Source organism: Narcine bancroftii, chromosome 3 (assembly GCF_036971445.1).
Source record: "Narcine bancroftii isolate sNarBan1 chromosome 3, sNarBan1.hap1, whole genome shotgun sequence".
Lineage (NCBI taxonomy): Eukaryota > Metazoa > Chordata > Chondrichthyes > Torpediniformes > Narcinidae > Narcine > Narcine bancroftii.
In genome coordinates this window covers 213644348-213659258 of record NC_091471.1, presented here as the reverse complement: position 1 = coordinate 213659258, position 14911 = coordinate 213644348, and the positions used below count along the sequence as shown (strand labels likewise).

The following is a 14911-nucleotide window of genomic DNA, read 5'->3' as shown; positions in this document are numbered from 1 at the left end:
GCGTCTCTGTTCCTATACTCCAATCCCCTCTTTATGAAAGCCAACATTCCATTTGCCTTCTTCACAGCTTTCTGAACCTGCATGCTAGCCTTCAGTGACCAGTGAACAAGTACACCCAGATCCATTTGCACTTCCCCACTCCCTAGCTTGTCTCCATTTAAATAATACTCAGCTTTCCTATTACTTCCCCCAAAATGAATAACCTCACATTTGTTCACATTGAAATTCATCTTCCATTTAGCCGCCCAATCCTCCAGCCTGTCCAAGTCCCTCTGCATTTTCCTTACATCCTCCTCACACCCCACACCGCCACCCAGTTTAGTGTCATCTGCAAATTTGCTCATGTTATTTATAATCCCCTCATCCAAATCATTAACATAAATTACAAACAACTGAGGACCCAACACCGATCCCTGAGGCACTCCACTCGTCACATCCTGCCATTCTGAAAAAGACCCATTTACTCCAACCCTTTGTTTCCTATCTCTTAACCAATTTCCTATCCATGTCAGCACCTTACCTCCAATACCATGCTCCCTGATCTTGCCCTCTAGACTCCCGTGCGGTACCTTATCAAAGGCCTTCTGGAAGTCCAAATACACCACATCCACTGGCTCTCCCGAGTCCACCCTCTTTGTCACATCCTCAAAAAATTCCAGAAGGTTAGTCAAGCATGACTTACCCTTAAGGAATCCATGCTGACTAGCCCTTATACTATTATTACTGACTAAGTGTTCTGCTATTTCTCCTTTTATGATGGACTCCAATATCTTCCCCACCACTGATGTCAGGCTAACCGGTCTATAATTTCCCGTTTTCTCCCTCCCTCTTGTTGCCTTGGGGACAGAACAGTTCCCTTACAATGATGCACAGTGATTGGGTCCTTTCACCTGTGGAAGTTAAGAGATGTTCAGTGTAAGTTTATTATCATAGACACAAGTATAATGTACAGATGGTCCAAAATTCTTAATTGCTGGTATGTAAGATACATCAGCTACAATGGCAATTATTTAAATTGCCAGAAATTACAAGAAAAAAAATCAAATAATGAATATCAAAGGATCCATAAAAAAATATTCACAGTTACAGTTAGTGCAAGAAAAGAAGTGACATTTCCAGCAAACAAGCAGATCTTTTGGTGGTCCGGGATAATTTATTGTTAGGATTAGTGTTGTATGGGAAGATTCAAGTCACCAAACACTCTTGCAAATTTCTACAGGTGGCTGGTTATATCACTGTCTGGTATGGAGATGACAATGCACAAGACAGGAAAAACACCAGATAGTTGTTAACTTGGCCAGCGATATCAAGGGCATTAGTTTTCACTGCATCGAGGACGTCAACAAGAGGCAGTGTCTTAAGAAAGCAGCCTATGTCATCAAGGACCCTCACCATCCAGGCTATGCCCTCTTCACACTGCTACTAGGAGCCTGAAGACAAGCACCCAGCAGCACAAGGACAGCTTCTTCCTCTCTGCCATCAGATTTCTGAATGGACAATGAACCACAGACAGGACCTCACTTTCTCCAATTTCCTTGCATTATATATTTTGAAATTTAATTTATAGCAATTTTTTCACTGTAATGCTGCCACAAAATGACAAATTACATAGCATGTTCATGACAATAAATTCCAATTCTGATAGCTGTTGGATTAAAGCTGTTCTGACCCTGAAAATGCTGAGCTTCATGCATCTCTGCCTGAAGGGGCAAATGAGAGATGGTTGTGACCTGGATGATGGGGTCCTTAATGCTTTCAAAATCCACATTTGCTGTCGCTGAGATGTTGCTCTGGCACTGCACAACCAGATGTCAGTGACATACCAAATTTCTCCAGTTTTTGAAGAAGTGGCGATATCGCATCGTCAGGAACATTTAATATAGGTGAAGGTAGTTTCAGAAAGTCTCTGCTATCCTGAGAGTGGCGGCTCCTTGAAATAAAATTCTAAAAAGCTATCAATGCCAAGCTGACTAATTAAAAAAGTGATAGGGTGAATTTCTGGTGGAAATCAATCACTCTTTAAATCTTGTAGTGTTGATGGTGCAAACAATGCACACAAAATTAAAATCAGCGATCAAAGCAGTTAATGCAAAGCTAGCAACTCTGGTTCAAATCTGGCACTGCATGTTTTCCCCCTGACCTGCATGAGTTTTCCCCCAGGTGCTCTGGGGTTGTAGGTTAATTGTGTGTAATTGGATGGTACTGGTCTTAATGGCTGGTACTGGCTTTTACTGTGTGGTAAATAAGGTTCCCTGCTTGTGCATTGCATATTGTGGATGACAAAAAATGGAGTAACAATTAAGTATGTGGTTGGAAAATCTGTGTGAATGGGCATATAAAGGGTTTGATGAACAAGGTCATTAAGGAAGATGACCTTTAGGTGGACACTTCATGATGATCTGCTACTACATGAATTTAATCTTGAGGTTAATATAAAATAACTCAACACTTTAAGATTTAGTAATCGTGTGCAGGGATAACAATGCCCGCTGTTCTGTTTATTTACTCTGCAGGATGCAGCATATATTATGCAAGTAAAATAAATATTTTTTCTGTTCTGTTAGCTGTATTTAGCTTTATGCACTTGATGAGAAACTGGTTGAACTAGTGTAGCATCTTGACGTAAAATATGGACCATCCCCTTGTCTCCACATCAGCTGAATTCTTCCATCTGTTTGTTTTCTTGCACACATTTAGTGCTGAATTACATTGCTTTTATGGAAATTGTGTATGGTCAGAAAATGTGTTTTTAATGGATGCAAATGTCATACCTTGCTTCCATTGTTTTTTTTGCAATGCCTTAATAAATATTGATCTGTTAGAGCAGGGGTGTCAAACTCAAATTCACAGAGGACCAAAATTAAAAACTTGGACTAAGGCGTGGGCCAAACTAAATATTTATTGAAAATTTTCAACAACATCTGCATGTTTTCTCTTCTTTCAACATATGTAATGTTAAACTTTTTCTTATTAAAATATAACCATATAACCATTTACGGAGCGGAAACAGGCCACGTTGGCCTTTCAAGTCCGCACCGGTTCACTGAATTTGTACGCCCTCTTCAGGCAATGGTCCCGATGTTTAATAATAGTTTTGGTTAAACTCTTTCCAGAAGAAGCATTAACAAATGAGAAATAAAATATTCAATAAATAATATTTATCTATAGCCTTTAAGCTCCTTTTAAATGTATTTTTTTTTCACAAGCCAACAAGTCAAAAAAAAACAACTTGCTTCAATGACAAACAGGTTTATCTTTTAAAATGAATAACATATAGTCTGCCTCCCACCTGTCTTGAAAGATCCTGTTTTCTGTCTTTGGTTTGGCCATTTTTCGTAAGGGGTTTATTACATGTGAGTTCGGCGACAGGTCACAGATACTAATGAAAGTAGAGAGGAGGTGGGGGCGATTAGCGGGCTGACGGGCCGGCGCCAACGCATTTGCAAAACATTCTGGGATTTGTAGTATTAGCTGTGCATGCACTATACTGGCGCGGCGGCCAGCGGGCCAGCTCTAATACATATTTGATATGATCTTATGGGCCAAATATAATTATATCACAGGCCAAATTTGGCCTGCGGGCCTGAGTTTGACATGTGTGTGTTAGAGGATGGCAGTCAGCTACAACAGTAAGACTATCCAGATCATTTGATTCAATATTTGTGATACGATAATCGAGAATGAGAATTAGATCCATATTAGTTGAAGGATTTCCTTCTCAAGCTTTATTGCTTTATAGCTGGACACTTTCCATGAGTTTAAAATGGCTTGTTTTCTATTTATTGATACAGATCATCAGAAGTTGGAGAGAGAGGCACGGATTTGTCGACTGTTAAAGCATCCCAATATTGGTAAGAATATCTTCCTTGAATCTGCATTTCCAAATAAATTGCAAACAATGTATTTATTTTTAAGATTCTCTTTCCACAGAATGGCAAAGTATATAAAATACAGCAATTAACGTAAAATTAAATTACCACAATGTGCCAAGATAGAAAAAAGGAAAATAAGTATTAAAGGATCAAATAATAAATAGTCACAGTTGCAGTTAGTGCAGGCAGATATTTTGGTGGCCCCAGAGAGGTTTATGGCTAGGTTCAACTTTTATTGGAAGATTTAAAAGCCTGATAGTTGTTGAGAGAAAAAAAATGTTCTCCAGCTTGGAGGTGGTATATTTTGGCTTTCATTACTTGCTGTCTGAAGATAACAGTGGGAAGATACTGTGATTGGGTTCTTTCTGATGTTGCATATCCTCAATGGGTGGAAGGTTAATGCCCATGATAGACTTGGCTAGGTTTGCCACTTTCTGCAGCCTTCTGGGTTTCTGCTGAGTTTCCAAACCAGGCTTTGGTGTAACCTGTCAAATGTACTTTCCACAAGACTCCTTCAGAAGTTTGATTGAATATTCAATGACATGCCAAATCTCCAAAGATACCTTAGAAATTAGAGACATTGGGGTGCCTTCTTTCTGACTTCCTTGCTGTGCTGGCTCTAGGAGAGCTCCTCAGATATGTGGACTCCGAGAAACTTGAAGGGACTAGCCGAGTTCTCCTTCGACCTGTCATCGAAGACAGGTGCATAGTCCCTCAGCACCCCTTCCTAAGGTTCACAATAAGATCCTTGGTCTTGCTGGCATTGAGAGTAAGTTTGTTTGGCACCGCACAACCAGATTCTTGATCTCCATACTGTATTCTGACTCATTATTACCTGTTATTCAGCCAACAATGGTGGCATAATCAGCAAATTTGTAGATTGTGTTGGAGCCAAACTTTGCTATGTATTCATGTGTATAGGTAATAGAGTAGGGGACTTATCACGCAGCCTTAAGGTGCGATGTGTTGATGATCAGCAAAGAGGAGCCCATTCATACTGATTGGAATATGCCGATGAGGAAGTCAAGGATCTACGTACAAAGAGGTGAACAGAGTCCCAGATCCCTAAGTTTATTAGCTTTGCTAAGCAAAGTGCTCAGCCATAATTAATGAAATGTGGAATGTTTGGTGAATTAAAGTGGTTCAAGTCTTGCCTGAATTGGGCATTTATTTGCTCCCTAACCAACCTCTCATTACAGTAGATGTAAATGGCACCAGTCATTAGTTGTTTAGGTAGGTTATCTTGGTCTTTGGCATCAGTATGCCAAAGCAGTGAGAATTTGAATATGTCTGTTGATATAAGTGGGTTTTAAGGACACAGCCAGGCAAACCATCTGGGTTAGATGTTTTTCAAGATTTCACCCTTCTGAAGATTCTTCAGAAACTGGGAGCACTGAGTCACCAAGGACAGTGGGGGCTTATGAAGGTACATCATTGTTTTCCCTTTTGAACCGATAATAAAAGTTAATGAGCTCATCCGGGAGATGCAAGTAATGATACTAATTCATTTTGCTAAAAAAGCACAAGAGACATTTCCGAACAGGCTAATGTGTAGCTTTACCAAGGATTATCTGTTTTTTTCCTGCAATGGCTTTTATAATTCTAAACCAACATTCAACATCAGCTTGATGTGAATTTTTGATAAAATTCCTAAAAGGAATCACACTAAATGTGAATAGTCTTTTATTGGAAATAGTGCATGTGATAGTTGGATGATAAAATAAAGAAGATTGCAGAGTTGCCAAGACAATTCTGAATTCCAGCTTGAAAACTTTTATTTAAAGGGATTCAGGAACAATGTTAGGTTTTAGTTGTTATTGAGCTTTGAACTATTAATAGTTACTTGCCACCCCCTTTTAAAAATACTGATTTTTATTTAGTTGCTGTTTGGTAATGCTCTTTCTCGAAGTAGATAGGAACCTAATAATTTAAATCTCGTTGCAACGCAGGTGGCAGCCTAAAGCTTATTTTGAACTTTGAGAGATGTTAATTTGATGGAATCTTTGCTTATTTATTTCTATAATTACTGTAATCAGTATTGCTGTGTTAAAGACAATGGAGATCACAATCTCAATCCATTGTAGATTATGTTAACCTTGTTGGTTCTGTCTTAATTTATAGCTGAAAAACTGTACCCATATTCTACTCTAACAAATGATATATTTCCATATTCCAGGATATATGGGTTTAGCAATGAGTAATATTTGGACCTGCTTGACTTTATGACATGCAAGCTGAACTATATTATTGTTATTATATGCCAAAGTATGAATACTGTTTATTTAGTATTTCTCAAAATCATTCTGATACATCTACTGATATTAATGCCTAGTTTCTGGAAAGCTCAAGCCTTAGAAATAATGTTTTGCAGTGTCATGTGTATGACACAATTATTTCATCTCCTCATTCGATCAAAACCATAGTCCTGTGGATGCTTAGTCCTTTTCTTATGATCAATTCTGAGATTCCTAAGTAATAGTTAGACAGCACTGAAACAGGTCCTTTGGGCCACCATGTTCATGTTGACCTCAAGTACTCATCTATACTCATTCCATTTATCATGACTCAGTAATTCAAAGTGGTTATCTTGATACTTCTCAAATGTGAGAGTACCTGCCTCCATTGCTCAGGTAGCATATTATCAACTCCAACCACACTGTGGTTAAATTACCACAAAAATGCTTGTATTCCCCTTGAAGGTTCTTACTCACCATCTTAAACTTGCATCCTCTGGATCAGGCACCTCAACTTTCTATCCCTCTCATAACTGTGTACTCCCTTATCAAATTCCTCTTTGCCTGCTCTGCTCCAAGGGAATCCTAACCTCAAAATTGAGGTACTCCTTTTCCAGACAGCATCCTGGTGAATCTCCTCTGCAGTCCCTCCAGAGCATCATGTTCTTTCTATACTGAGAGGACCAAAACTGCACACAATATTCCAGAAGTAGCCTCTTCAATTGCATAAAGCTGCACAATAACTTTCCTGCTCAGGCATTCAGTGCCCTTTCTTGGTTTGTCAACATTAATTATCTGCATTAAATTCCCTCTGCCATTTTTTAGCCCATTTTTCCAGCTGGTCCAGATCCCTCTGCAAGATTTGAAAACCTTCTTCGCTGTCCACAGCACCCCCAAACTTAGTGTCATCTGCAAACTGGCTGATCCAATTTGCCACGTTATCATCCAGATTATTGATATAGATGTCAAGCAACAATGGTTCCAGCTCCGGTCCATGAGACACACCACTAGTCACAGGCCTCCATTCTGAAACAATTATCCTCCACTACTCTTTTGCTTCTCCCGTCTAGCAATTGTTGAACCCAGTTCACTACTTCACCATGAATATAGAGCATCAGAATCTTCCTGACTAACCTCCCATGTGGGACCTTGTCAAAGGCCCTACTAAAGTCCATGTAGACAATATCCACAGCCTTTCCTTTGTCAACTTTCCTGGTAACCTCCTTGAAAAACTCTGTTTGGTTAAACATGACCTACCATGCACAAAGCCTTGTTGACTATCCCTAATCAGTTTCTGGCTATCCAAATATTTGTATACCTGAGCTCTTGGAACACTTTCCAATAATTTACCTTCTACTGACATCAGGCTCACCGGCCTATAATTTCCCGGGTTACTTTTGAAGCCTTTATTAAACAATGGAACAACCCTCCAGTCCTCTGGCACCACACCTGTGGCTAAGGACATTTTAAATATTTCTGCCAGAACCCCAACAATTTCTACACTAGCATCGCTCAAGGCCGAAGGAATATCTTGTCAGGCCTTGGGGATTTATCCATCCTTATTTGCTTTAGACAGCAAGCACTTTCTCCTCTTTAATCTGTATAGGTTCCTTGACCTCACTGCTTGTTTTCTTTACTTACCACGACTGCCCTTTTCCTGAGTGAATACTGATGAAAAAAAATTTAAGTTCTCTCCCATCTCTTTTGGCTCCATACAAAGCTGACCACTCTGATCTTCAAGGGGATCAATTTTGTCCCTTACTATCCTTTTGCTCTTAATATACAGGATGAAACCCATAGGATTTTCCTTCACATTGTCTGCCAAAGCAACCTCATGTCTTCTTTTAGCCTCCTGATTTCTTTCTTGAGGTTTTTCTTGCATTCAAGTACTTCATTTGCTTCGTTGCCCATACCTGCTGTACACCTCTCTCTTCTTTGGAACCAAATCCCCAATATTCCTCAAAAACCTATGCCTTCTAACCTTGCTTTTGATCCAAGGAACATACAAACTCTGTACTCTCAAAATTTCACCTTTGAAGGACCTCCACTGACCACGCACATCTTTACTGGAAAGCGACCTATCCCAATCCACACATTCCAGATCCTTTCTCATTTCCTCAAAATTGGCCTTTCTCCAATTTAGAATCTCACTCGAGGCCCAGGCTTATCCTTCTCCATAATTAATGAAACTAATGGCATTATGATCACTGGGCCCAAAATGTTCCCTTACGCATACTTCTGTCATCTGTTCTGTCTCGTTCCCTATTAGGAGATCCAGAATTGCACTCTCTCTAGTTGTTACCTCTATGTATTGATTTAGAAAACATCTCTGAACAGTGAACAAACTCCAATCAATCCAGCCCTTTTACTATATGGGAGTCCCGGTCAACATGTGGAAAGTTAAAATCTCCTAATATCCCGAGCTTGTGTTTCCTGTAGCTGACTGCTCTCTCTCTCTCTCTCTCTCTCTCTCTCTACAAATTTGCTCCTCCAATTCTCACTGACTATTGGGTGGTCTGTAATACAACCCCATGAGTGTGGTCATACCTTTCCTGTTCCTCAGCTCCACCCATATAGCCTCAGTAGACAAGCCCTCTGGTCTGTCCTGACTGAGCACAGTTGTGATACTTTCCCTGATGAGCAATGCCACTCCTCCCCACCACCATTCAATTGCGTCTAAAGCAACAGATGCCTGGAATGTTGGGCTACTAGTCCTGCCCCTCCTGCAACCAAATTTCACTAATGCCTACAAAGTCATAATTCCACATTCGAAGCTCCTCTGCCTTTCCTATAATACTCCTTGCATTGAAATAAAAAATGGATGCACCTGAGAACATTTCCACCATGTACAACCTGTAGACTTCTAATGATGCATGCTGTTTTAACATAATCTTTTCCCTCCTCCACTCCTCTCTCTACTCTGGCACTCTGATTCCAATCCCCCTCTAGTTAAAACCCACCAGAGCAGCACTAGCAAATCTTCCTGCAAGGATATTAGTCCCCCTCCAGTTCAGATGCAAACCGACCCATTGGAACAGGACCCACCTTCCCTAGATGAGACTCCAATGATCCAGAATCCTGAAACTCTTCTTCCTGCTCCATGTCTTTAGCCTCTTGTTAAGCTGCATTATCCTCCTACTTATAACCTCACTGGCACATGACATGGGTAGCAATCCTGAGATCACTACCCGGGAAGTCCTGTCCTTCAATATAATGTCTAACTTCCTGAACTCACCTTCCAGGACCTTCTCACCTTTCCTACCCATGTCATTGGTCCCTACATGGACCACGACATCTGGCTGCTCACCCTCCCTCCTGAGAATGCTGTGAACTCATTCTGATCCCTGGTACCAGGGAAGCAACATACCATCCGGGATACTTGATCTCTTCCTCAGATCTCTTATCTGTTCCCCTAACTATGGAATCCTCTATCATTACAACTCCTCTCTTCTCCTTTCTCTTAGCCACAGGTCCAGAGTCCATGTCAGAGTCCTGATGTTCATGGCTTCTCCCTGCTAAGTCGTTTCTCCCCCCCCCCCCCCCCCCCCCCCAAAGAGTATCCAAAATGTTATACTTGCTATTGAGGAGGACAGCCACAGGGCTGCCCTGCATTGCCTGTCTGTTCCCTTTCCCTCTCCGGATTGTCACCCATCTACCCTCCTCCTGCCTCCTAATTTTGGTACTGTCTATCAACCCCCCCCCACGCCTCCTAAATGATCCGGAGTTCATCCAACTTAGCTCCATTTCCTTAACTTGGCTTGTCAGAAGCTGCAACTGGATGCACTTCTCGCAGATGAAGTCAGAGATACTGCTGGTTCTCCTGATGACCCACATTTTTCAAGAGGAGCATTCCCTTTCCTTGGCTGCCATTCCCACTGTCTTTGACTAGATGAACAAAATATATGATATCTAAAAGACCTGCCCTTTCCTGTGCCTATCTGCTGAATCCTTTTTGTTCCTCTAATAAGGTGGCCCTTTCTGACTTCAACTCCGACTATTCCTTCACCTCTCTCCTGTTCTCACCGAAGCCTGTTGAGCCAAAGCCTTACCACTCTGACTCAGCCCACTCCAACGATGATCGCTCCTACTTTCTCTTCAACCGTTGAACTTGATTGCCCAATGAACTGCATTCTGCTGAGTCTTTCCTTTTTCAACCCTTTTGTCTTCAACTAATATCAGCTGCATTCTCCCCATCGAATGCAGTTGCGTCTTGAAAATCTTAGTCAAGGTGGATAGACAAGGTGTGCCTTCTGTGATGACTATCCTGACTCAGTTTCTGTCTTTCCAAGTGGATAAGAAGAAGAGAGAGGTATATACCAGGTATAGGTAGCAAGGAGAAATCGAGGTACTTGAGGAGGGTAAAAATGTAGAAAAAAATTGAAGAGAGAAATCAGGAAGGATAAAAGAAGACATGAGATTGCTTTGGCAGTCATGGCGATGGAAAGCCCTAAGGGTATATTGAGAGCAAAAGAATGGTAAGGGACAACATTGGTCCTCTTGAAGATAAGATTGGTCAACTAAGTATGGAGAGAAGGGGAGATTGTAAAAATTTTTTTTGCATCTGTATTAACTCAGAAAACTGATACAGTCGAGGGTGTGAGGCAAACAAGCCTATACAGATAAAAGAGAAGGAAGTGCTTGCTGTCATAAAGTGATAAATCCCCAGGACCTGAGAAGGTATTCCCCTGATGGAGGCTCCAGTTGTAGAGGGAGGTACATAGAGGGAGCAATGGTATTGAAGGCTGAGCTGTAGTCAATGAAAAGCAACTGTATATATGAATTATTGTTTTTGAGGTAGTCTAGAGCTGAATGCAGAGCCAGTGATATTGTATCTTCTGTGGCACAATTGTGGTGATAAGCAAACTGCAGTAGGTTAAAGTCTTTGCTTAGGTATGTATTAATTTTGGCTATAACCAGCTTCTCAAAGCATTTCATCACAGTAGAAGTTAGTGCCACTGGGCGATAGTCGTTGAGGCTGCTCACACTGGTCTTCTTGGCAACCGGGATGATTGATGCCCTTACGAAGCAGGTCAGAACCTCTGACTGCAGCAATGAGAAGTTGAAAATGTCTGTGAACACTCCGGCTAGTTGGTTGAGGCAGGTTTTCAATATCCTGCCAGGTATGCCGTCTGGGCCGGTCATCTTGCGAGGGTTCACCCTCTTAAATGGTGTTATGATGTTGTCCTCAGAGGCAGAAACCACTGGGTCCTCAGCCTTTTCAGGGATTCTGGTAAGCACTGTTTGGTTCTTCTTTTCAAGGTGTTCAGTTCATTGGGCAGTGAAGCATCACAGCTGTTTATTAGCATTCACCTTTGCTTTGTAGTATCTAATGGCCTGCACTCCCTGCCATAGCTGGCGTGTATCTGTCTCTTTCTCTGTCTCTAGTGTCCTTCAGTATTGCCACTTTGCTTCGAAGATGGCCTTCGCAGGTCGTTCCTGGACTTCTTGTAAAGATCTCGATCCTTGGCTTTAAACACCTTTATTCTTTCCCTCAGCAAGCTGTGGATTCTCTGATTCATCCGGGGTTTTAGGTTGGGGAGCACCAGGTATGTGTGCATGGGCACACATTCAACCACGTAGGTCTGAATGAAGTGGTGATGCTTGTTGCATATTCATTCAAGTCTATGCATGAGTTCTTCAATATATTCCAGTCCACCGATTCAAAGCATTCCTGCAGCTGCTCTTCCGCCTCCCTCAGCCACACATTTGCCATCTTCATCACTGGTGCTATGGTCTTTACTCTCTGCTTGTATACCGGGAGTCGGAGTCTAGCCAGGTGATCAGACCTGTTGAAGTGTGGTCGTGTTAAGGCTCGATATGCATTCTTCATGGTGGTGTAGCAGTGGTCGAATGTGCTGTTTTGCCTAGTCTCACAAGTGACAGGTGTTGCATTTTAGAAGGATATTCCAAAGGAGGACAGACACAGTAGGGTACTGAGGAGTGAGGTAAAATAGAGGGATCAGGGAATACAGCTACATATCCCTGAATGTGGCATCACAGGTAGAAAGGGTCATAAATTGGCCTTCATAAATCAAAGTATTGAGAACAGCAGTTGGGATGTTATGGTAAAGTTGTATAAGATATCGGTGAAGCCAAATTTGGAGTATCCTGTGCACCTTTGGTCACCTAGCTACAGGAAAGGTATCTATAAGAGAAAGAATGTAGAGAAGATTTACTAGGATGTTGTTGGAAACTGAGTAACAGGGAAAGGTTAAACAGGTTAGGACTTTATTCCCTGAAGCATAGAAGAACGAGGGAAGATTTGGTAGAGGTGTACAAAATTATGAGGGGTGTAGATGAGAGTAAATGCAGGTAGGCTCCTTACTCTGATATGGACTGTTGCAAGTCAGTGGGACAGGCAGAATAGTAGATTAATAAAATAATATTTTAATAAAAAAAAATTAGACATAGATTGGTAAAAGTGCCTGTTTCTACGCTGTAATGTTCCATGATTCTATGGTCCAGATTTATTTTATCCCTCCCTCAGAAATGCTTCTATCAAGTTCTCGGACAAAATTGCCTGGCTTATCCCTGCTACTCTTCTTAAATAAAGGGCATGTTTGTTGTTCACTTGTCTTCTGATGCCTCACCAGCACGCAATTCAAATGTTCAAATCTCACTCAAAGAACTAGACCAGTGATTCTCAACCTTTTTCCTTCCATTCACATACCATTTTAAGTATTCCCTATGCCATAGGTGCTCTTTGATGAGTAAGGGATTGTTTAAGATGATATATGGGTAGAAAGAAAAAGTTTGACGACCACTGTTTTAATCGTAACTAATTGACTCATTATGTGCACTGTTTCATAACTCCAAAGGAAATGGGCCATTGACAATGATTCACCATCTTAAGCAATCCCTTATTAATCACAGAGCACTATTGGCATAGTGATTTCTTGAAGTGATATGTGAGTGGAAAGAAAAAGATTCAGAACCACTGTGATAAACCATTACAGCACAGTACAGACTCTCTGGCCCACAATGTTGTTCCGAGCTATGTAAACCTACTCCACAACAATCTAATTGTTTGCTACCTCACCCCCATGATCAGCTATTTTTCTTGCATCCCTATGCCTATCTCTTTCTTTCTTTGACTTGGCTTTGCGGACGAAGATTTATGGAGGGGTATGTCCACGTCTGCTGCAGGCTCGTTGGTGACTGACAAGTCTGATGCAGGACAGGCAGGCATGGTTGCAGTGGTTGCAAGGGAAAATTGGTTGGTTGGGGTTGGGTGTTGGGTTTTTCCTCCTTTGTCTTGTCAGTGAGGTGGGCTCTGCGGTCTTCTTTAAAGGAGGTTGCTGCCCGCCGAACTATGAGGCACCAAGATGCACGGTTGAAGGCGATATCAGCCCACTGGTAGTGGTCAATGTGGCAGGCGCCAAGAGATTTCTTTAAGCAATCCTTGTACCTCTTCTTTGGTGCACCTCTGTCTCAGTGGTCAGTGGAGAGCTCGCCATAGAACACGATCTTGGGAAGGCGATGGTCTGGAGACGTGACCCACCCAGCGCAGTTGGGTCTTCAGCAGCATGGATTCGATACTTGCGGACTCTGCTAGCTCGGGTACTTCGATGTTGGTGATGAAGTCATTCCAATGAATGTTGAGGATGGAGTGGAGACAGCACTGATGGAAGCGTTCTAGGAGCCGTAGGTGATGCCAGTAGAGGACCCATGATTCAGAGCCTATCTAAGAGTCTTTTAAATGTCACTCAAAAGTGTCAGTGGCCTCCACCACTCCATAGCAATGCATTTCTGAGACCCTTGCACTCTATAGATGTGACGTGCAAAGCGTGCTGATCGGCTGCAGTATGTCCTGGTATGGGGTCACCAATATCTTTCAGCAGAAAGCACTGCAAAAGGTTGTGGACACAGGGCATTACATCACAGGAAAAATTCTCCCCACTATCGAGAGCATCTACATGGAATGCTGCCATCAGAGAGCAGTGGCAATCATCAAGCATCCTCACCATTCAGGACATGCCCTCTTTTCACTGCTGTCCTCAGGAAAGAAGTATAGATGGGATAAGACTTGTATCACCAGGTTCAGGAACAGTTGCTATCCTTTCACCTCTCGGAAGCTAATCAGGCTCATGACTGGTCAGTACATGGAGGGGAGACCGTGTAGGATCACCAGCTACTGTATGTTTATGTGAGGGGAGTTGCGCAAAGTAACGAATCTATCTGCCTTACGATAGATAAAGTTAAAGAATTTCATGCATGTTACATTCTAAATGTAGTACAGTACAACTCCGGGCCTATGTCAGATAAACATTTTTTTTCGGAGAACTGGTCATTTTTTAAAAACAGCCTAGTAGCAACAGCAAATCATTTGTAACCATGTTTAAACAACAGCAAACAACAAGGGAAGGCTTTTTAAGCATTAAAATAATGTTTAATTCTTACAAAAAAATGATGTCCGCCGCTGATCACGGTGACCTCCCAACTGCAGCTGATCCCCAACACATACACACAGCTGCCACTGATCCCTGGGGAGGCTTCCCAGGCCAGTGGAATACTCACTGGAGAGATGGTGGGCTCTTGTTTCCCCTGTCACCGGAGCTGCTTGCCCCGACATCGGAGTCCCAACTCTGAAGCCTCCCCTGCTAGGCCTACTGCACACGCATACTAGAGAGTCTGGTGTGCATGTGTGGTAGTAGCCTGAGGGGAGGGTTCAGAGTTGGCATCAGGGAGCTCCGCTGTGCTGAGGAGGGAGGAGAGGGAATGTCACTGAGCTAGAGGTCCTGCTCCAGTCAGGAAGCCTGACGCTCCTGCCTAGGAGCCCGAGGTCCCGCTCCTGCCTAGGAGGCT

General features: G+C 42.2%; 1 protein-coding gene across 15 annotated transcripts in view; it reads left to right on the top strand.

The window, feature by feature from the left end:
- Positions 1–14911, top strand: part of LOC138758107 (calcium/calmodulin-dependent protein kinase type II subunit delta) — a 461931-nt gene that overhangs the window by 169724 nt on the left and 277296 nt on the right. For all 15 annotated transcript variants that reach the window (XM_069926557.1, XM_069926558.1, XM_069926551.1 and 12 more), the window contains exon 3: positions 3792–3851. In XM_069926557.1, the coding sequence (XP_069782658.1) occupies positions 3792–3851 (60 nt within the window). The remainder of the gene's footprint in view (positions 1–3791; positions 3852–14911) is intronic.